Source organism: Pinus tabuliformis, chromosome 4_2 (assembly GCF_031772625.1).
Source record: "Pinus tabuliformis cultivar Carrire ecotype Pingquan chromosome 4_2, CPIR1, whole genome shotgun sequence".
Taxonomy (NCBI): domain Eukaryota; kingdom Viridiplantae; phylum Streptophyta; class Pinopsida; order Pinales; family Pinaceae; genus Pinus; species Pinus tabuliformis.
In genome coordinates this window covers 759,678,225-759,702,325 of record NC_142304.1, presented here as the reverse complement: position 1 = coordinate 759,702,325, position 24,101 = coordinate 759,678,225, and the positions used below count along the sequence as shown (strand labels likewise).

General features: G+C 38.0%; 1 protein-coding gene across 2 annotated transcripts in view; it reads right to left on the bottom strand.

The window, feature by feature from the left end:
* LOC149171821 (persulfide dioxygenase ETHE1 homolog, mitochondrial-like) overlaps positions 1 to 20,802 on the bottom strand; it is a 139,077-nt gene extending 118,275 nt beyond the window's left edge. For both annotated transcript variants that reach the window (XM_089424127.1, XM_089424128.1), the window contains exon 1: positions 20,421 to 20,802. In XM_089424127.1, the coding sequence (XP_089280253.1) occupies positions 20,421 to 20,678 (258 nt within the window). In that variant the 5' untranslated portion in view covers positions 20,679 to 20,802. The remainder of the gene's footprint in view (positions 1 to 20,420) is intronic.
* Positions 20,803 to 24,101: the final 3,299 nt, after the last annotated feature.

The window sequence follows — 24,101 nt, the reverse complement described above, 5'->3', positions numbered from 1 at the left end:
TAAGTTACAAAATGTACATAGTAAAGAAACACACTTTACCTAACTCTATACTAGACCAAGTTGTACTTAGCTATTTCCTGTGTATCGGAATATCTTAACATGCTTTGTTCCTTTAATGCTTCATTTTCTTGTTTAATGTGCCTGTTTAAAACCTCCAATTCAAACACTTCTTGTTTCAATGATTGGACTTGTGCTTCTTGTGCTATGTGAGGCAGAGTGGATGATGTGCTCGGGCCTGCAGCTGTTTTCTCTAAGGATTCGAGGTAATCATACACCTCTTGCTGATTTGGATCTATTTCGAGTGTTTTCCTTGGGCTGACCTCAAAGTCTTGTTGAGGAGGAGGACTGATTTCTAATTCTGGCCGAGAAGGACTTATATCAACATCTGGAGGACTGGTTTCAATATTTGGCTGAGGATGAGGTGGGCTACGGCCAGCTGGAGGTTTCTCGGGTGTTTCCCCACCCAAGTCAATGAAGTGGGGTCCTTTTACTTGTGTTTTCCTCCACTTTCCTCTAAGCCTGCTGCTTCTTCTTAAATACTGTGGGCTAGTACTCTCTTCTTCCATACTCTGTTTTCCTTTTTCTTTCTTCTTGGCTGTAGCAGCTTGTTTTCGAAGATGCACTAGTCTCTCAGACAACACTTGATAGTCTTCCTCTACAGATGGTTCTGGTGATTGGTAGACATCTTCTATGCTCCTTTTTCCTTTCAATTTTCTCTGTTTTCTATCCTTAGTTCTTTCCTCCTCTTTTTGACCAACTTCTTTAGTTTTGCGAATAGGAGAGTCTTGAATTATTGCACTTTTCTCTTTTCTCCTACTCTTTGGTGTTTTTGGTGCACTGCTTTCAGGTGCCTCAGATGGCTCTTGAAAGTAGTTTCTTACTAAAAACCGTTCCCAGGTATCTTTGTTTTTCTTCAATTGGTCTTCAATTAGAACCCTCACAAGCCCATGTGGTTCTATGTCTTCTATGTTCTTTTGGACTGTTGTGCACATCTTTTTCAAGCTCAGCAATAAGAAGTAGGGCAGATTAAGGGTTTGGTTCTCTAAGAAGTTCATCAATAACCGAGTATGATACATGTACATTGCTCCAAAACGGCCTTCACAAGTAATGAACTTTTGAATGATTAACAGTAAGCTGGCCCACTCTTCTTTTAATGCATGAACAGGAATTCCTTTTGTGAATACAGTTACGTCCATACCTGGGTTACGTAATATGACTCTCCATGCCTGCTCGTCCAAACTTTTGTTTTTAAACCAACGTTCACCTTCCTGGGGCAGGTCTGTAGCAACTGCTATGGATGCTTCGGTGACTGTGAACTTAAGGTCTCCAATTTCCACCACCTGGCCGTTGAAAGACCTTGCAAAAGCTTTTGTTATCTCCTTATTGTGGCCCTTAAATTTTTGAATGAAACGTAGCCATTTTGCCTTCTTCAACAAGTCTTTTACTTGAGGGTATCCTTCTAAGAACTTGGGCCCTTCCGGTTCTACCCTCAATAACTGACCCATCCTTTTGTTTGAAATTCAACTGCATGTGAGGGGTTTAGCAGAGGTAAGACGACTAGGTTACGAGGTTTATGGAGAAAAAAAACAGTGGCTGAAAATGGAAGCTGGAGAATAGGTAACGGGAGTGTTCAGGGACTGTAAGCGGAAACAGAGGATAGGCAGCCGAGGTGAGTTCACGAAATGGAGTGGAGGCGTATGTGAACGAGGTGGTAATGTAGTTGTGGCTTCAATAGAATGGCAGGGGAGTGAAGTGAACCCGGAATTTTTAAACTGAACGGCTGCGTAGGAGATGTTAACACATTTATGAAATCTCTGCGGAAATTATGCGGTGGAGAGGAGCCGTAATTAAATAGGTCACATCTCATGATTACAAGTGGGGTGTGAAAATGCAATCAACTACGAGTTAAACCCGAGAATTAATCATGAGACCGTTTAGGGAATAAATGCATGGTTCATGGAGGAATGTCATGAAATGGTAATGGAGCTATCGTGGTAATCATTGCATATAGTGGAGCTTTAAGGTTTAATAACTATGCAAAATTGTGCCTTTGATTGCTATTTGAAAGAAATTTTTACTCATACCTTGGAATCTTTGCCATTTGTTGTCCATTAGCCCTTAATCAACTGCTCCTTATTGATGTCTTTAGATGCTCCATGTCTTCATAACATATGCTCAGTCATACCTGCATTTTCATGATTATTGAACTAACATCTTGACTGTTAATTTGAAAAACAGAGTGGTGGCTGCGGAAACTGCTTCTGGCTGCGGAAACTGATTCCAGCTGCGGAAACTGACACAGCAACCACTTGGCTGAATAAAGATAGTTAGATAATAACTAACTGAATGGAAATGGTCATGAAAGACTTTTATTGATGAAATGGAATGAAATGGATGAAATGGAGTGGAGTGGAATGAAAATGAAATGGAGTGAAAATGGGAAAGAAAGAGAGATTTTTTTTTTAAATATAGGGTGTCAGGTGTTCCTGATTTTCACTAGTGGAGTGGAATGAAAATAAAATGGAGTGAAAATGGGAAAGAAAGAGAGTTTTTTTTTTTTAAATATAGGGTGTCAGGTGTTCCTGATTTTCACTCTATATTTTCTGTGTAAATCAGTGATTGGTTTTCGGACTTATACAATTATTTATTTATTTTTTTATTCTTTTATTTTTTTTTTAACAGAAAGGAACAAAGGCTAGGCTGGTGGAGAAGAAGGATTCTTCTTCACCAACCTTATTGCAGAATTCCCTTGATACAATTTAACAAATTCCTCTTTTGAGAGTGGCTTTATGATAAATCTTTAATCTGTGGCCATTCACAATAAGAGGAGTTTGAAATTCATCAATGGTCTTGATTCTTACCGCTCCATTGCTAAAGACTTTGTCAATCTCATATGGCCCAAGCCAATGGGTCTGAAATTTACCTTTGAAGTCTTTAAACTTGGAATCAAATAGTAATGCCCAATCTCCCTCTTGAAACTTTTTCTCTTTGATGTATCTGTCATGCCACTTAGCTCTTTGATGTTGAACTAGATCAGTTCTTAGGATTGCTTCTTGTCTGATCTCATCCAACTCATTCAACTGCTCCATTCTGTGCTTTTGGGCTTCTGATAGATCCATCCCCAACTGAACTGCCATCTTGAAAGTTTTGACTTGAAACTCAATGGGAAGCAGGACTTCTTTCCCATAAACAAGTTCATAGGGAGAATGTCCTGTTGTATTCCTCCATGTAGTTCTGTAGGCCCATAAGGCTTCAGGAAGCCTTTCTACCCAATCTCTTCTGTGTAGATGAACAGTTTTGGTGATGATGCCTTCAATAACTTTATTTGTAGACTCCACTTGGCCATTTGCTTGCGGATGGTAAGGAGTAGATTTTTTGTGCTTGATTTTGTATTCTTCCATCAGCTTTTCCATCATGTTGGATGTAAATTGACTTCCCTGATCTGTCACAATTTCTCTTGGGACACCAAAGCGAGTAAAAATGTCCTCATAAAGAAAACTAACTAAATTTTCAGTAGCAGAAAGTAATGCTTTGGCTTCTACCCATTTAGTGACATAATCAGTACATACCAATATATACTTCTTTTGTTTAGATGGTGGATTAATGGGTCCAATGAAATCTAAAGCCCATTTTTCAAAGGGTTCGATGAGTACCCGTGGTTGTAATGGCATTTCATTTGAAAGAGTCGGTTTCCCTACTCTTTGGCAGCTGTCACACCTTTTGACATATTTTTTTGTATCTTTGAAGAGGGAAGGCCAATGATATCCTAAAGAAAGGATTTTATAGGCCATCATTTTGTTAGCAAAGTGTCCACCGCATGGTTCATCATGACATGCTTTGAGGATGTCAAACATTTCATGTTCCCTAACACATCTTCTCATCACACAATCTGGCCCTGTTTTAAACAATTCGTTAGAAATCCATGAATATTTTGAACTCTCCTGAAGAATTCTTCTTCTTTCACTAGGAAATAGATGTGAAGGTAGTTTCCCTGTAACCAAATAGTTAGCAATATCTTCATACCAAGGAGTCTTAGTAGTTACTGCAAATAAATATTCATCTGGAAACTTATCCTCTACAGGAGAATCTTCTTTAGTATTTTGGATCCTAGACAAGAAATCAGCTACTGTATTTTGTTTCCCTGGTCTATCCAACACAGTAATATTGAATTCCTGTAAAAGTAAGAGCCATCTTGTAACTCTACCATTAGTAACAGGTTTGTTCATTAGATATCTAATCGCAGAATGATCAGTATGGACAAAAGTTTCATAGCCTGTTATATAATGTCTAAACTTATTGATTGCATGAACAACAGCTAAGAACTCTTTTTCAGTCACAGTATAGTTCAACTCAGTGGGAGTCAAATTTTTACTGGTATAGTAAATGGCATAAGGAACTAAATTCTTTTGACCCAACGCAGCTCCTAGAGCTGTATCTGAAGCATCTGTAGAAATATGGAAAGGAAGTTTCCAATTTGGCCCTCTCAAGATGGGTGCTTCAGATATTCTTGTTTTCAAAGTTTCAAATGCTGATTGACAATCAGGATCCCATTTGAATTCACAGTCTTTTAAAAGTAATTTGAAGAGTGGGATGCTATTTTGGTGAAGTTTTCTATAAATCTTCTATAGTACCCAGTAAATCCCAGAAAACTTCTAACATCTTTTTGACAATTTGGAATAGGCAACTTGGAGATGAGTTCAACTTTTGATCTATCAACTTTAATCCCATCCCCTGAAATGTGATGTACCAAAACAATACCTTCAGTAAACATCATAAAACATTTTTCATGACTCAATGAAAGGTTTGTTTCTTTACATCTCATAAGGATTTTTTCCAAATTCTCTAATGCCTCTTCAAATGAATTACCATAAACTGTAAAATCATCCATATAAACCTCTACACAATCATGGATTAGATCAAAAAAGATTCCTAGTACTTCCCTTTGAAATGTTGCAGGTGCATTACATAATCCAAAAGGGAGCACTCGGTAAGCAAAAGTTCCCCATGGACAGGTAAATATGGTCTTATCTTGATCTTCAGGTGCTACCTGAATTTGATTATAGCCACTAAAACCATCCAAAAATGAAAAGTACTTTTTGCCTGCTAGAGTATCTAATACCTGATCAATAAAGGGCAAAGGAAAGTGATCATTCAAAGTTGCTTTATTCAATTCCCTGTAATCAATGCAGACTCTCCATTTACCATTCTTTTTAGGTACTATAACCAAAGGAGAAACCCATCGGCTATCTGAAATTGGATAAATGAAGTTTACATTGAGTAATTTTTGGAGCTCTTCTTTCACTATCTCCCTAAGGTTTGGATTCATCCTTCTCTGAGGTTGTCTGATTGGTCGACTATTTTCCTCGATGTAGATGTGAAGAATGCAAGTCTTAGGGTCAATACCTTTCATATCGGTATACTCCCATGCAAATGCAGTAGAATGTTTTTGCAAGATTTTGGTTAGCTCTCCCTGTTGTGATTTTTCCAAGTTTTTGTTGATATTCAATGTTTTACCTGGAAAAATCTCAATGGCGAAACTACCAAACTCTTCCATAGAGTAAAGAGACATTTGTCTAGATGATAGATACTCAATGTCAGAATCTAACTGAAATTGTGTGTGGTCATATTCTGAAGATGTTTCAAAATTTTCTAATGTGTTCAGAATTTGACTATCTTCACTGATTTCAGAAATGGTAAAGACAGGTTGTATAGTGTCCTCATCATCGACCCATTCATTATCTCCTACTTCTGTAATTGCTTTCGCTGGAGGATACAAATTGAATTATTTTGTCGAATTACCATCAGAAATATACATATCCCCAGATCTACAACTGATAAAAGCATCAGCTGTGGCTAGCCAAGGTCTTCCTAAGATGAGTGGGTGCCCTCCTAGATTACTCTTGGGAGTTAAAAACATGAAATCTATTGGATATTCCCAAGAATCTAAGGAGACCAAAATGTTTTCTAATACACCATCTGGTTTGATAATTGATCGATCTGCAAGTTGCAATAGAGTAGGTGTAAAAAGAGGATTAGGAAGTTTTAGCTGTTCCATAGTATGTCTACTCATAATGTTGATAGCAGCCCCTAAATCAATCAATGTATTTGGAATTTCTACCCCATTGATATGTGTTTTGACAATTGGACTACCGGGATCTACATACTTCTGCATGGTAATTTTTCCCATCATGATATCTGCAATTTTTCCTACCAGGTGGATTCTTTTTGTATCTCTTGGTTTCCTTCCTGGTCTTTTGAGACTCAACTCCTTTATTGTTTTTGCTAGAATAGGAATCTCTCTAATGGCTTGTAGCAAGGGAATCTTGATACAAACACTCTTTAATTCATCTAGAAAATCATAGTCAGGCAACAATATTTGTTTTTCCACTCCTTTGTCAATTTGTAATCTTTCAGGAAAATGAGGTGTGGATGAAGATGCAGGTTCCTCAACTATAGGAGTTGTGGGGGTTGACTCTTTTTCTTTTTCTTTTTGAGTGCTTGGGTTTTGAAGAGATGCTTCAGAACCTTTATTGGCTTCAAGAGAATCTTCCTCAGAAATGCTTTGCTTTTGAGCATCTATAGAAGGTTTTTCTAAAACTCTACCAGATCTGAGTTGTACATCATTGAGAGGAACAATCATATAGGTAGGAAATTGTTGTCCTTCTACCATGTAAGCATTTTGAGGGTTTTTATTATTGGGGTTTGGCAATGGCTGGGAAGGTAGTTGATTTGTCTTTTGTTGGAATGGAAGCAAGAGTTGGGAATTTGGATTTTGTTGAGAAGGTTGTTGTTGTTGTGGAAATGGCAATGAAAGTTGTGGATTTTGATTTGGAAGTTGTGGAGCTTGTTGATTTTGAAAAGATGGAGGATATTGATAGAATTGAGCAAATCTCCCATAAGGATTTTGCATACCTTGTACCCATGATTGAAATGGATTTTGAGGTTGGGACCAAGGTTGTTGCCAAGGATTCCAATTTGGTGGGGGTTGAAAGTTCGTGGGGTTGTTAAACCCTTGATTTTGTTGCCCCTGCCAAGGTCTCCTTGAAACAAAGCAGAGAGACTCAATTGAATTTGGGTCTTCTTGAAAGACAGCTTTGAGCCCAAGAATTGAAGGACAATCCTTGGTCTCATGGCTTTCTGAACAAATCATACATGTGTCTACAACTTTTGCATCCAAGGGGCATTCCCTTAGAGCATGTTTCTTCCTACATTTTGGACAAAAGATGGCCAAAGCTTCAGCTTCTACTTTCTACTTGTTTTGTATCTTAAGGGTGTCTAGTTACTCACTAAGGCTCCCTAAAATATCAGTTTTGAACTCATCAAGCATGTTGCCAATCTCAGCCCTACTTACTGATCCAGTTGCAGATTTGTTTGCTCTAATGAGAGAAGGATCTCTAGGCCCTTTTCCAGTTTTAGATTTTACCCTTGAGAGATGGACACATAGCTCTGCTATATCATGAAGTGGAAGTTGAGATATATCCCATTTTCCCATCATGTTCCAAATATCTATCCATTCATCTCTAATGGCTTTCAATAGAAGGGCTTTCGAGGTTTCCTCATCTAGGTTATTCATTTTTGCTCTTTTCAGGTTGTATTGAAATCTTTCAAGTAAATCCTCCAAGTTTTCATCTTCTTTTTGCACCATTTTGAATACCTCATCCTTATGATTGGTGGGCATACAATAGTCCAGGTATCTATCCAAAAATGTTTGTTTCATATCATTCCAAGTCCTAATAGATTGAGTGACTAATCCCATGAACCATTTTAGAGCAGCTCCCTTCAATGTTGAAGGAAACAATTTGAGTTTTTGAGAGTCTTCCATATAATCATAAGTTCGGCACACGACTTCAAACTCAAATAGAAATGTTTCAGGATCCTCACTTCGCAACCCATAAAAGTTTGGGAGGACAGATGGTGAGATGTTTTTCATTGTTGTTCGAGATTCCTCATCAACTATAGGAAATCCAAATGAGTTATCTCCATCCCTATTTCCCCTGTTGTTACCTCTACCTCCTCCATTGTTTCCTCCTCCTCTACCTCTACCCCTACCTCCTCCAAATCTGTTTACTACTTCCTCTGTCATGATAGTTTCCTCAGAGATTTCTGAGTCCTCTGGTTCTTCTATTAATGGCGAACGAGGAGGAATTTCTCCCTCTTCTTCTTCAGGTGATTCTACTTCCTCGATTACAATTTGTTTTCCTGTAGAAGTAAAGAAAGGGTCTTTTCCTAACTCAGATTCGGTGGATAGTGTGGGAGAGTCTCCTAATTTAGCTGTTGCCCCTTGAATTCCAGGAATCCTAAGGCTAGGAGTGTGAGTTGGAGATGATGGAGGTGTATCTTGTCTATGCCTTGAAGTAGATGAAGTTGTAAAAATTGAACTCTTGGCCCTAGCTATAAACCTTCCCCTGAAATCTCTTGCTTTATGCATGTCATTTTTTATTTTTCTTCAAGTCGGGCTAATAATTCTCTTTCTGATCTTCCAGATCACTCTAGGTGCAAGAAGAGAGCATACTCAAGAAATTATTGAACCAATAACTCTCTTTTCTAATCCTCCAGGTCACACTAGGTGCAAGAGGAGAGCATACTTTGAGAAGTTATCAATTTTTACCTTCCTTGAAATTTTCTTGTTTTTTTTTTTAAGAAATTGGCTACCTAGTTTCACTTCCCCAGCAACGGCGCCAAAATGTTTGGTCAATTTAGAGTGTCCTAAATTGCTATATTAATTGTCAATCCGGGAGTCGTAAACTGCTGAAGTGAGGTGCACTATATATGCAAGATAACCGATTTCTTACTTTTTGTCGTTTTTGATTTTTGGTTTGTTTTTGGGTTTATCTTTTGTTGATTCCCTAATGTGAGATGGAAATTCTAAAAGTCAAGTATGGATATAAGTATTCAAGGCAATGGTGACCTTTAAAATGATTTCCAAACTTCAAAGTTTCCAAAAAGGTTTTAAAACTTGCAATGATGAAATCAATTCCTAAGAGAAAATAAAAATGTACCAATATTCTAATTAAGCCAAACAGTGAGCTAGTGACTATGAAACCCAGTATCCTTGCTGCTGTATAAAAAGAAACTGAACTCAAAGAAATTCAAAAACTGCAAGCAAAGTAAACTAAAATCATATTACATCAACTCATATTCTGACCCCTCACCATTTGACTCGCTCTGGCTTTAGGAGGTAATCATAAACAAATTGAGCAATCTGATATCTAATTTGCATAAAATGAAACTAATATTAAACTACACACTCATACTCCAATCCCTCACCATTTGACTCGCTCTGGCTATAGGAGGTAACTGAAAATGACATGAGCAATTCAATAACTAACTTGCAGAAAAATAAACTAATATCAAACTATGCATTCATACTTCAATCCCTCACCATTTGACTCGCTCTAGCTATAGGAGGTAACTGAAAATGACATGAGTAATCTAATATCTATCTTGCAGAAAAGTAAATGAACAAAACTGAAAGAAATAAACAGTGTTGGAATTAGAACTAAGAAAATAAATCAGCAAAAGGACAAGATAATTCCATGTCAGTAGTCATTATAAAGCTATGTGCAAATGCCCGGGCTGCCTATTAGAACCTGAAATAAAGACACTGATCAGTTAACAGCATTAGAAAGCATAAAAACTATGGACAGCAATCAACATGAATACCATAAGCAGTGTAATATATACAAGTAAACAATTATGGCATCAAGAACGTAAAGGAATAAAGCATGAAACTATACAGCAATTACAAAACCTTGGTGTGTACAGGGGCCCTTTGCACAACCTCGGTCAATCAGCAATCAACCACGAATTGAACTTATAAACAGTGTCTTCTCATGTATTAAAATGCAGTCATAACATAAGGATAAAGTCACGGCACAGTGGGCTCGTAAATAGTCAAAATTACATTCAAAAAGCTAGCTAATATGCGTATGAGAACGCTTTATTTATAACAGAGGATGACACAACTACTTTCCTAAAATCTGCGCTGATAAAAAGACACGTGAATAACCATGTCCAGAAATCTAGCATTATGGTAACCGTGGAGATTAAATCCAAGGAGGGTCACTGTTAGATTCGGTTCATGGAGCAATCCCCAGGTGTTAACACGTCTCCTGAGATTTAGGAACGGCCACACAAGTCTTCACGTGGTGAAAAACAGAGTTCTGCCACCGTAAAACTCTTAGGTTGACCACCGCTTGACTGTCTTTGACCACGGCCTTCTGTGAGGGATTCGGCTAAACCAATAGGACACGGTCCATGTCCACATCATTTGCAACTTGCCCATGTGGCCGGATTCGCCTGTAGACACCTGTAACATAGACTTCAACAAAAAGGCTGCGGAAAGTTGAGCTAGCTGCGGAAAGTGACAAGATTCCACAGCTGAATGAGCAAAAATCTAGATCAAACAGCAGTCACAAGACATAGTTAGGAAACCATTTTATATGCTCTTTTTAAACTAATATGCAATGATTTGACAGCTTAGGAGGTCCAGGTAAATGGAAAAAGGCTAAAAAGGTGTATAGGGAAGATGCAAGTTTGGGACTCAACAACTACTGCCAACACTACTCTACACTACAACTGATCTCATGTTGTTGCTGCAACTGCAACTGAGAATGTAAAACTCTAAATCAATTGTCCCTGTACTAGCTTTGCTACTGTCTCCTGAGTCTTTGACTGCAACTAGCCTCTACATTGTCTACTAAGTCCCTCTGCACCCTGACTGGTTATGCGCCCCTCAATAACTGACTGCAACTAGTCTTGCAACTGTCCCTCAAGATTTGACTGTGCCAAGTTGACATTGATCCATCTGCTACTGAAACTGTGCACCCTATAGCAAAGGTGATGGTCCCTTTGCAACAAACTGGAACTGCTCTGACTGATCTCCTTGTTGCAATTGTGTTGGACCCTACCCATCTAGCACACTCGAGTCTCATACTCTTCCACCTGGATCTAGTGCCCCACTATCTCCTTTTGAGCCTTGTCCCTTATTGGAAAATTGCTTTGCTTTGCAACTCGCACTTGCTCCGGCACTTATCTCCGGCAACTGGAAGTCGATCTATTGCCCAGATCTGCATTTTGGCTAACTCGTATGGCCTGCTCTAGCAATCTTGTACGGCCATCTCTTGAAAGCTGCAAAATCTGCGAAACTCAAATAAACTTGAGAAAATAAACCAAGAAACTCCCTCTCTTTCTTGCAGTCCTACTGCTGCTACTTACACTCCCTTCTGAAGTGTTTAGAATTGCAATCGTCTACCTCGAGATGTCCTTCTTCGACACTCATACTGTCTACTACCTCAATTGGGCAACTCGCTCAACCTTCCGAAAGTCCTTCACTGGAATCTGGCACACAATCTGTTGCTCCTGAAGTTCACACTATCTCCTAGAAACTGGATATGGAAACCCTTTGAGAAATTCCTCTGTGTTTGTTTTTTCTCATCCACCCGGCACCGATTTGCTACTATTGAACTAGATGCAAACCAACTACACCCAAATTTGCTCAATGAACTGACTGATCTGCTCACTGAAACCCTCTATCCGACAAATCCACTGCTTGCTAGCACTGCTACTGGGAAAATCGAACTTTTCCACCAGTCTGGATCTGGAAATCGAATTTCCTACCCAACAATTCTAACTGCCTTGCTCGCCTGCGCAGACCCTAAAAAATGTGCTCATAACTCCCTCTGAACCTGCACAAAATTTCTTTCTCGCTACTAAGCCTCTGATTTGATCTTCAATTCTCTGATACCATGTGAAATCTCCTTAAATTGCAGCAACTGGAAATTTATTCTTCTAACTGATAAATTATGCAGTGTATTTGCTAAGACAAACAGCGAATAAATCGCACTGCAATTTTACAAATAAAATATGTTGCAGAAATAAACTGGAAACTAAGAAAATGAGGGCACACACAATAAAATTGACACAGTTGTTTTCGGACAAATGTCCCCAAAAAAACCAATGTGGGAAAACCGGTGCAGCATTTTATTATTATTATGCAGCAGTGAAATTTATGAATACAATCTGGATGCCAAACTGGCTATCCTCAACAAATAATTTGGCCAAAATTATTAAGGGAAGTTTTCCCTTCTCCACAAGCAATCCCAGCAAAACCTGCTTTAGAAAACTAGCCCTCCAAGAGCCCTTGCGCAGGGCTCTACACAGTGTTTGCGCAAACCCTCACACGCAGGCTAAATTTGCCTCTGATCAAGTCGCCCTGCCTGTTGTTGCCTCTGGAAGTGATTCTCCATCCCTCTGGAAAATTATCCCAGCCTCCAGCAACTGAATCGACCTTTGGCTCAGCCAAATCGAACTGTCTCATTGAAGTTATCTGCACAGTCCTTGCACAGCCTCTAGTGGAATAGCTTGGCCTCTTGTTGTTGCCCCTTTGAAACTGGAAATTCCTCCAGTATTCACTTCTGTTGCTCCATCTTTGTCTCTGCGTCCCTTCTGGCTTGAACTCTTCTTCCCTACTCGACCTCTGCAACTGGATAGCTCGACCTACCAAGGAACTCAACCTCACTAGTGTGTCCTCCATCTACCCATCGAGTTGCTCTTATAATCTCTCGTTGGTGAACTAACGGCCATTGATTAGATCCCCATCAACAGCTAAGATCATCTCTAACGCGATCTGTGTGAATTTCTAAAGAATTCTCACCTTTCTCAATTAATTATTGTTAATTAATCACTTTTCCTAAGTTAGACTTAGGAAATATTTAATTATTGATCAATTAATTTAATTGAGCTATCTCTAGGTGTTTTCTCTTGAAATCTTTTTTGCGTTTTGGAAATCTTGTGCTTCTAAGCCTCTCTGACCAAAGTCGAGACTAGAACACTTGTCTGATGATACAAAAGCTAACAATGGTGCACCTGGACCCAGCAGGCCCCTAGTCGTCTTAGCACTTAGAGAGAGATGGCAACTAATCTAGGGCCCAAAGGAGGATGGTCTCGCCCTTTGACACATGGGAGGGCTAGCACCACCTTGGAAGCCCTCAACATTGCAGCAGAGATTAACACTATGACCATTTGGAGACCCTTGAGACCACATTCTGACCCCCAAGGTGATATTTAGGGCCCACCGAGAGATTTTACAGAAATGTGAAGGTTAATAATTTTAGAAGGCTTTTGAAGCTTGCTTGGCACCAAGAAGCCTCAACACATGCCTCATAGAGCCCTACACATGGATGACATCAGCATTTCGACTTGCACATGTGGGCATTTCACTTGGTTTTATGTTTTGGCTAGTGGGTTGGCTTGTAACCCAATTCATCATTGTAATTTTACTTGAGATTTAGGGGCTTTTAGGCTAATTAGGCATTGTTCCTCCTCATATAAATAGAGGAGAGGATCATCTTGTCAATCATCATCACTTGGACTTGTATAATTCTACCTCTTTGGAAATTTCAGCGTTTTGTTCTAATGGGAAAAATGTGATCTATGAAGCAAAAATTTTCTTGCGCATTTGTTCTTGTATTTGGAGAAGTCACTTTGGATCAAGAATTGGATTGTTTCATGCATATTGTCTTGTAAGTACCTCGTTTATTGCAAATTTCTGATTTTATGTTTAATGTATGGAATGAATTGATGATCTAGTGTAATTTTGTGCCCAAATTTTGCTGAAGATCAATTTATTGGAAACTAGGTCATATTATTGCATGCACTACTCGCAATATGATATGTTATTGGCAATCCCCTTGGTGATCTCATGTTAGCTCTCCCAACTGACCTTTAATCCCTCACAAAGGTGGTAGTTAGGGTTTTGATGCTAGGGCATCAAAATATCCTTACTCCTTTTCAAGATTAAATCAATTTTGAGAATCCATAGACTCCATTGACCTTAGGACTAGGCACTAGCCTTCCTTGTTGGTGATCAATTCAACATTTTATCCACAAACTTTCCTCCCTCTCTCTCTTGACCTAATTAAGCCCCCTTAAGGCCCAACGGCCAAGCAAGGGCTTAGCGTGAATTCCTAGGGAAGAGGAATTTTCAATATTGGAGAGACTAAATATCAAAAGGATAGTGGTTGGCACAAAATCACCCCTTTTGCTACGCATTCACTTCAATTTCGTCCATAAATTTCTTTGCCCTAATTGTTTGCCCTTAGGTAAACCCTAGTTTAGTTTTAGCTTCAACTTGGGGGGTGTTTTAGGGTTTCATGTTCCTTGAACTTGCTAAAACATATTGTGGAAAATCTTTTCTCTTCACCTTGACCATTGTCCATCCCAACCAATGTTATCGAAACTAAACCAGTGACCAAACCGGAAAACCTTGTGGACCGTGAACTGGTTGGAACCAGACCAGAACAGATTAAAAAGCCAGAGCAAAAAGCCGATTGACCAAAAACACATAAAATATTCAAATTTAAAGAAAAACATATATATTCATGTGCATCCATATGAAACCAAACCATTTATACACAAATAAGCAAAGGTTCTCATTTATATAGCATGCAAGGGTGCACATAACCAAAATAGCATAGAGTGAAATCCATCTCTAAACTGAAAATACATCAACAAATAGGATCTAGATGGCCTATAGCATCCCAAAAAAATCATGCTGCAACAAATACCTGCATATCATCAAAATCATTGTCTATATTGGGATTTTTGTAATCAACGCAACCCTCTAAGCATTAAGAATAGAAAAAGCATAGCATGTCAAGTCAAGATTTTGTTTGAGTGATAGGTACATTTTTAGTAGAGTCGCGATAGAGGAGTTCGACAACCAATGCCACTAACATCAAAGTACATAGAGGGCTTGGTGCTCTTGATTAAATACAAGTTCTATACCCTCGTATATGACAAAATACAATGGAAACGTTGCAATCCCCCCAATCCTAAAATCCTAAAAAACTGTTAAGTCCACTGGATTTTGAGTGGGATCTAAAATTCTACTTTCTCCATATGAAATCCAATGAGGTTGGAATCACTCTCAAACATCCTGAGTCATTTCATGGTAATGTTAAAAATTTAAGTAAAAGGATGAAAACGAAAGATAAAGGACAATGTCGAAAATGAAAGATAAGGAGAATGTCACTTTTACTTTAAAAATTTAACATTACATGAATTACATATCAATAATAGGGCCATAGGCTTGAATATCCAGTATTAAACTGGCCTAGGGAAGAATTAGAAGTGGGCCAACCAAATGTGAAACAAACAAAAAAAGGGCAAATTTTTTAAATTGGCCCACGTAGGTACAGACCGCATGGAACCAGCCCTGAACTGCGCAATTCACTGAAATAGGTCGGTTCCGCACTGAACTGGCAGATTTCGTAATGGAACCAACCAATTCAGTACTAAACAAGCCTATTCCAGTGTTGAAGCTCAAACCATACCGGTTTTGGGCCCAAACCACTCACACCGGTTCGTTCCATTGATTTCGGTCTGTTTTTTATAACATTGATCCCAACTCTCAACCTACCAATCAAGCCCTATGTCTTGTGTGAATAAATTTGGCCTCTCTATGGAAAGCGAATTTCCCTTACTCTTTGATTGGAGCCTTGTACTTAAGTTGAGTCTTTCCCTTAGGAAACTCTTGGTTGCCCTCATACCTCAAACCTAGAATATCTATTGGGTTACCATACATATACCAAGACTCCTCCCATTGATGAAATTCCATAAGGAGCAGGGGGTTTTGGCTATGGTGACATTGGGCCACTACCCCATTGTTGTCACTTGGTCTAATAATAGCCTTGTAGGGTACCCCTCTCCAAGGACTGTTAGATTTAGCGGCAACAAACCCTATAAAGGTGATCGCACTATGTAAGGGTGAGAACACCCATTTTATTATTGTACTAGCGCACCTATCTTTATTCCCCACATGGACCATTTCTCTTATGTATGCACACCTCTTTGGCCATGGCCATCATTCTTCATGGCAGTCTCAATGCATTTGCGCTCCCCAAGGCAACGTCCCACATTCTCCAAGGCAAGAAGGAGGTCCATTGCACCCACCAAGGCATGCCAAATCATCTCCAAGTCAAAGCACTCAAAACACCCTTCTCAAAATCCCATTTCAAGTGTTATTATTCAAAAAAGGGAAGGTTGACTGCTTTTGGGTAGTCTTGAGGGGTAAATTAGGCAGCATAGCACATCTTATGAGCAAGGAAAGGATCATTGCAAGTGAAGATCATTCCTATGGACCAGGATCAAGGTAAAAGCAATCAAAGTCAAGCCTTAAATCACAAAATCAAACAAATTTTGGACCAAATGAAGGAGCCAGCCACCTTTTCCTAGCTATTGGAGGTCATAAATTCCATCCCAACCAAACGATGAGCAAAAAAATCAAGTCATTGGGGCACTTTGCGCCTCCTAATTTTCCCCAAGTCAATTCAAGCCATTTCTCAAGGGAACGTTGGACCTTTAAGGCAAACTGACTCCTCCTTGAAGCAGGTCGAGCCTCTCCAAGTGGGACGTCAACCTCTTTTTAGAGGGTTTCAAACATTGCCAAGTTAAATCTCATAATGACTTAGTCTCCAAGTTTATTGTGGATGACAAGTCAACCTTTCTTTAAGGTTTCTTAAACATTTTCTAAGGAGCAAGGGGAGAGGAGATGTTGAGAGCCTCTTCTATAAATAGAGAGCTTACTCTCCTCCCAAATCGTTGTGAAATGTTGTGATCATTTTTGCCATAATTTAGTTATTTTCATGAAGCCTTGGTGTCAACTTGGAAGTCACTTTTTCTTGGCTATTCTACATATATTTCAAAGGCAATTTTGTGTCAATTCAAGAATACTACAAGGTTATCAAGATCAATCCATTTGAAAAGCAACTTTGTCAATTAGAAGGAGAGATGTATAGGGTAAATCTCTCACTTTTCCTTTGTTGGTGTGAGGTGAGGATTCAATTTCCTTGTTGGGCCATACCCTAAGGTTCCTCAACAAGGGTTTGATTTTATTCCATTCCATAGTTGATCTTATGGTTGAAGGCTTTCAACTTGGCAGGATCCCTTCTAGCAGGGCTTGATTTCATAACTTGTCTTGATTAGACAAATAAGTAGTTGAACTTCTAGGGTTCTACCTCTTTGCCCTAATCCACAAGCATTGAATAACCAACTTTATCAGGGGCATCGATCTTGACCCCAATAGCCCTAGTGGAGATAAGGCACTCAAGCCCTAATCCAACAACCAACCATTTTTTACAAAATTCAAGTTCTTCTCTTGTATTTATTTATATTATTGAAAAAACCCTAAAATAGGAAAATACCATCAAAAATAAAAAAGTAAAACCATGGAAAATCTTTGTTATTTATTGTCTAAAAGAAAGTTCATGGATTATATTTTTGATCTAGACAATTTGTTTGGAAATTTTGCCATATTGATAATCTAGAGGCCCAAAGAGAAACAACCCTCTTGTTTTATGCTTTCAAGGACTATCTAACATCATTTTCAGGGTTTCGAACGTGCCCTCACAATTTTGAAATTTGGTTACAGCAATATTTTCTCAAGGATTGGTAAGTCTCCTTGCCTAGCATTTTGTGAGAGAGGTTGTTCCTAAGCCCTTAAAGTCCTAGTTTTATTTCAACTGTGTTTTAACTACATGTTATCAATATTTTGAAATGTTTAAAGCTGCCCTAAACGCTGCAAAAGGTTTCATCTTGATTAGATATTTTCCATTTTTTACCCTGGGCCCTAGGAGGATTGGACCCCTTTTCATGCAAGTTTGGATCAGATTGTTGTAACCTACCATTCACTTGCATTTTTATCATTATTGAGCTGTAGTTTCACACTTATTTCAGTACCCAAGCTCAAGCACCCAAGGATCCATTACCCTAGTGCATTTCCACACTTCCAGATTGCTTCAAGGACACACCAAATCTAGTATTTCTATGTTTTCTAGTTATTTTGCAGATCTGGATGTGTAGGACACCAGTAAGCTTCTCCAAATTAGGTTGCAAATCACGTGGCAACCAAGAACAAATCATGTCACTTGATGTATGTACATTTCCCTCACTGTTAGGCATCAAAGGTAACCATTTATTGGGTATTTTGACTGAGTTTTGTATGGTAGTTCATATTTCTACAATTATCATTTATATATCAGACTTAGCATTTTGTTTCAATTAACTCCTAACCTTCATCATATGTAGTGCTTCTAGGCACCAGTCTCTTAGGGTTGTTGCCATGTTGGTGAAGTGTGTGTAGATTAGGATAGCCCCTGTGGCATTGTAGAGTTGAGCTAAAGTGAGAAAAAAGTGTTGAGGTGACAGTGGTTGCATCTCTAGTGTGCTTACTACTTAGCACCTTGACCAAACCTTGCCAAGGTTGCTAATCTAAGCAACAACAGGGCCGAACCTTCAACAATAGGGTCAAGATTGTTGAGAATAGGCTCCTAGCCGTCATTGCCATACTCAAGCATAGGAGGATTCTCAGCCTCAAAGATAGCCAACACTAGACACTAGAATTTGTCATTCTAGGGTGCAAGACATGAAAACCTTCTATCTTGCCCCTCATAGCACTTGCAAACAACACAGCCATTTTAGTTCCAAGCACAACCTTCAAATTGATGAGAATGAGCAAAACAAGCTAGGGAGTTAGCAAACACCTTATTGCTCATGATACAAGGTGCACTACCCCAAATTCCAACATTTGGTGCAAATGGACCATCTCAATCTCCACCTCTCTAGCCTAGACCTAGATTTTAAAAATCATTGTAGCTTTTATTGGAATAACAAGGTTATTGTCATGCAAACTTACAAGGGTTTGGGATTTTGTTATGTGGGGGTGATTTTCAAATGTGTCCAAATGCTAAAAATATTCTCCATATGTGAATTTGGAATATTTCAAGTTATCTAGCGTATGTTTAGTTTTAGCAGGATGATTTTGACCCAAATGACTTTAGTAAAGTCATATATGCCCTTTGGGTGGAGTTTAAAACATGCCATGGATATCAAGATCTATGTAAAAAGTATTGAAATAAATTTATGAAGATGTTAATAAGGGACACAAAGAATGATACTTTCAAAGCATGCCCCCATGTGTGCATTGAAATGGATATTGCTCAAATACTCCATAAGCATGTCAAGTTGGTCATGTATGAGAAAGATGTGTTCCAAAGATTCAATATCTAAACTCCCTGAATGAATGTTTCATTTATCAGGTTCCTAATCATCAAATCAATGATTGTCCTGGTCATAGAGCAACGCTCCAAAGGGTAAAAGAACTAGAGGAGGAAGAGGACTTTCGAGTCCTGAAAGTTGGTCAAGAGTAGGTGAATGGCATGGAGGAAAGAAAATAAAATTAGCTTGCAAGGTTGCCTCTTACGGATCACTCTTTGGTTAAAAGTTAGGGCACTTAAGTCATTAACCAGTAGCAAGATTTAAAAGGTACTCACTCTCATTCTCCTAATTTAGAGAGGCAGGTGAAGCAAAGTAATGGCGAGAGGAAGGATGCCAACGTGAGAGCTAGTATTTTGAAACCAAAAAAAAAGGCTAGTAATGATGGGACTAGTGTCCAATGGGGTAAATCCGACAAGTTGCAACTCAAGTTGTTTTCCCCTGTTTGGTGTTATGCCAGTGCGTATCACTTTTGGTGTGTGCGCTATCTTTGATGTCCTGTGCTAATGAATTTGCACCCTTTGACATAAATGATAGAACATTAGGGAGTTGACCCTTCCTAGCAAAAAAATAAGTGGTTAAGAATATTTTGAGCAAGCATAATTTGTATGTTTGTTTATGCATTTTTTTGTGTAAGTTGGGTGTTTGTCTTGCCACCAATCACTCTCTAGTTAAAAGCCATGGGATTCATGACATTTGCTTGGCTTGTGGTACCGTTGGGTCTTTCCACCAAAGCTAAGTTGGCCAAGTAAAACTTCATAAAATTTGCTTGCATCTTTTGTGGAAAACAGAAGACAGTAAAACACCAAAAGTTGGGACTATTAATTTGCGAGGATCGACTGGGTCATGGCACAAAGGAAATTTCAGATATGTCATTCAGATGTTTACAAACAAGAGTTGCCATCGTTGGCGATTATAAAGCTTTGATTCAAAACCACCTGGCAAGAGTCTGGCACTGTATATATATATATATATATATATATTGAAACCTCGCCTTTTGAGATCAATATTGCAATATGCATACTTCACTGAAAAGAGAAACTATAAAATAGAGTGAACTTAATGCTTTTTCAACAAAAAATCGGATCTTTGAACTGCGATTGAGGAGGTTAGGGGTTCAGAGATCGGAGGTTAGGGGTTCAAATCTCTGGATAGTTCATATGCTAAGATAGTCATGCAATTCATTCAAATTCCCAAAAAATAATCCAAGAATTCACAAATTGCCCATACCGAATCCTGTCTGCTTACAAAACCAAAATTACCATTTTTTTTTCAAAAAAACATCAAATTTCGTGCGTAAAATGATAAAAAGATTTAAGTAAATTTTAGAGCTTATACAAACTACTCCATAAATACAACTCACTCACCACTGCAGGCCTGTCCGGGTGTTCCATGTCAGCAAGAAGGTACGTATACGTGGACGAATCCTTCTCGAATAGCTGTCTGAAGAAGAGTTTCGGAGCCTTTGCCCCGCCATCCCCTGCGACCATGCTGGACATCCCTCTGGCGCGAGTTGGTGATACAATCTGCGCAAGAGATTTCAGTGGGGAGTTTAAACGAGCAACGGACGTCAAATGGAGCCGAACGTACTGCATTGCAGAGAGCCCTCTGCTGCTGACGGGCATTCTTATCCAGATTTTCTATTAAAAGCTCTTTCTGTGACCTGTTCCTCCCTGATATCAGCGATGTAAAAGTGTATTAAATTGAATCGATTCAGCTTGAATTGTCGTTTTCAGCGTGAGATTTTACTCTTTTCAAATCGAATCGTCGTTTTCAACCTGAGTTGGAAAAAAAATGCTCAATTTATTAAATGGGTTTAATACATAATTATATATATATAAGTTAGTGGCCATTACAGTTTTCTGGTTGTATTGAACTGGAAGTGGGAAATAAAATTTTAATACATAATTATATATATATATATAAGTTAGTGGCCATTACAGTTTTCTGATTGTATTGAACTGGAAGTGGGAGAACAGTCAGCAGGAAATAACATCTATTTTATGCAACCATTTAAAATAACTTTAAGTAACTACTTAGAATTTATATACATAAGAGTTTAATAATTATTAAAAATATATATTTTTGAGTTTAATAATTATTAAAAATATATATTTTTTAATAAATGGAGTATAAGTAAAATTTCGTTCTCGAAATTTTTTATATATTTATTAATAATAATATATAGATTAAATTATAGCTAGTATAGTTCTATAAATTAAATAATTGGTAAATATAGATCGAATTTGTATATACTTATTAATAATAATATATAGATCACATTATAGCTAATATAGTTGTATAAATTAAATAGTTGGTAAATATAGATAAATATTAATTTATATAAATATCCAAAAACATATTTAATGCTATAATATTAATATTAAATATCATGAAAATTAAATAATAATTATTATTATTATTATTATTATTATTTATAATAAAAAAATAGCATATGAGTTATAATTTATAAATAAGTGTTGTTATAATGATATAGGAGCATCTTGCTCAAGAAAATCATTGTATATTTGATTGACTTAGGGGATCTGATGTTTTTTATTTCTTGAAGGAAATTTTGTATATTTTAATAATTTGAGTGAGAAATATGTGTGTGAGGTTTTAAATGTAAATATTCTCAATTATGTGAGAATTTGAGAGATGTTAGACTTGAAGATCTCATAAAAATCTTGGAGATTAGGAGATCTTAGAATAGGAAATTAGTTGAGTTAAAAGTGGATTGAGAGATTTGGTATAATCTGCTCATAAAAGCAAAATTTAGATATAGAATTGTTGTTGAGATCCGCAAGGGATTATTAAGAGATTTTAGGAACTAATTGAGGAGAGATCTATGAAGAGGAACTAGGAACCAGAATGATCCATAACTATGTAATTATTCCTATAATTGTAAGAAAAGGGGGGCATGTAGAAAAGTGGTGAGTATGGAATGTGGGGAGAAAGGCCAAGGTTGCATGCCCATGTTGGAAATCAGGCCAAGTATTCTATATATTTGAAATTGGTTAATGAAATGCATTTTTATGTGCATGTGGTGAATACACAGATTGTAATTTAAAGTGTAGATTGAAGGAATCTAGTAAAATTCGATTGAATCGGATAATTGGAAATTTATGTATCGATATTTTGATATATGCATCTAAAGGAAATGTATTGCAGGTTAGATTTGTAGAGTGAATTTGGGTTAAATGATAATCTATTATTCTCAGGATACCTCTCTAAAGGACGCTACATAAAATAGTTGAAATTTCAATTGGTAATTAGGTACAGGAAGTGTAATTCCTATGGACAAAGATGTGTGCCTAGAAGTGAATTGATCTACCAATCTTCTTTCGTGTAAATCGTTACAGCAAGGTGTTTTATGGAGAAGACTTGATTCTGATAATAAGATCTCACTATTAGAATTTGGAGTAGCATGATTAAATTGGGTTTTTGTTGATGCACAGTTGGATTTTTATTGCATTGATGCAGATTGCCAATTATAGAGTGGAACTAGAGATTATTGTTGTTGATGAAAGTCAATTTCATTCAAAGGAGAGCGAAAAGGATTCCAAAGTAGAGCAATCAAGGGAATCACACATATTGGGCCAGTTTGGATCGTGATCTAGAAGAGCAAAGGATGAATGACAGAGAATTGTGAATGCGTTGAGAAAGGTCGCGTCGGAAAACCGAATGGTCGCGCTAGAAAATAGATGGGTCGTGCCTGAGACAGAAGGGTCGCACCAAGTGAAAGAAGGGTCTCACCAACCTGTAGAAGCATCGTGTCGGTTCAGGGTTTTTTTTTTTACCAAGTTTTAGGAGTCCATTTTGAATTCTGGAAACTAGGTCAAGTAGCCCCACGTGTCTACTTCCCAATGAGTCATCAAACTCGACAAAATACTAAGGAGAAGACCTCCAAAACTTGATTTTTCCATCTTCATTCACAAGCATCGCGCTTGGTCAAAAATGTTTTGAGATAGAAGTTCGAGCAATAGAGGGTCGACATACTCATGTGTTCTCTTAATCACGCTCAGGTATTCTATATGGCACTTGGTAAACTCTGAACACCAATCCTTCCATGTTTATGTATAACTAATGTGTTTGCAGTTTTAACCAGAGAGTGAGGGATAGGAAGGGTTGAAGTCCTTAGTGTTTTAAGGCTACCGATTGTGGAGTATAGACCTGGTAGGTCATCATTTTGGTATCAGAGTGGTAAAAGCTCTTTGGGGAAAACTAGAACAGAGTTATGCTCTTGAAGTTGTATATGCAAATACAATTGTGATTACAAAAAGAGGAGATCAGTAAATACTAACAGAACAAAGCAGGAAAACAAAGCTAGTGTGCTTTGTGTGTATTTGTTAAAGATATTACACGGGAAGAAAGGATCATATTTTAAATCTGACAGGCAGCAAGCATATAGAGATAAAGTGTGGCAGAATATCGGGAAGTAGTTGATACTCTTAAGGAGAATTTACAAAGGAAAATGAAAAAGGAATAGTCCATTCAAAGTGCAGATGAATGGTGGAACAAGATCATGCAGAGATCTTGAAGGTGATATGGTATGTTTTTATTTTTAACTTTGGTTTTGAGGATTGTGTTTGCATATTTCAGGTTGCAGACAAAAAGGGTGTTAGCAGCAAAGACAACTGAGAGGAGTTGTAACAAAGAACTAGTTGTGTTCTCAAGTGGAAGAGCATGTGAGCTCTTAAACAATGGTAGAACCTTGAATAATTCCAACAGAGGTTGGATAAGGAGGACAAGTGAATGTTCTCAAAGGAAGTGGAAGTTGTAGAGCCTAAAAGAGAAAAAGATTTCACTCAAAGAATTGTTCCAGAGGCAGAGAACCATAGATCAAGCTCAAGGAGATAGCTTGGTAAGGTAAGGTATCAATAGGCTAAGCTTAAGAAGAAAAGCTTGCTGAGATATCAAAGGCAGGTATGGAGACTTGCTAAAAAGAGAGGCTTAGGTGCAATCCACAAGTGAACGAGATGGAGTTCACAAAGGAGGAGAAGGTGATTATTGATAGTCATTGCAGAGGTACGTGGAGAAGCCATAGA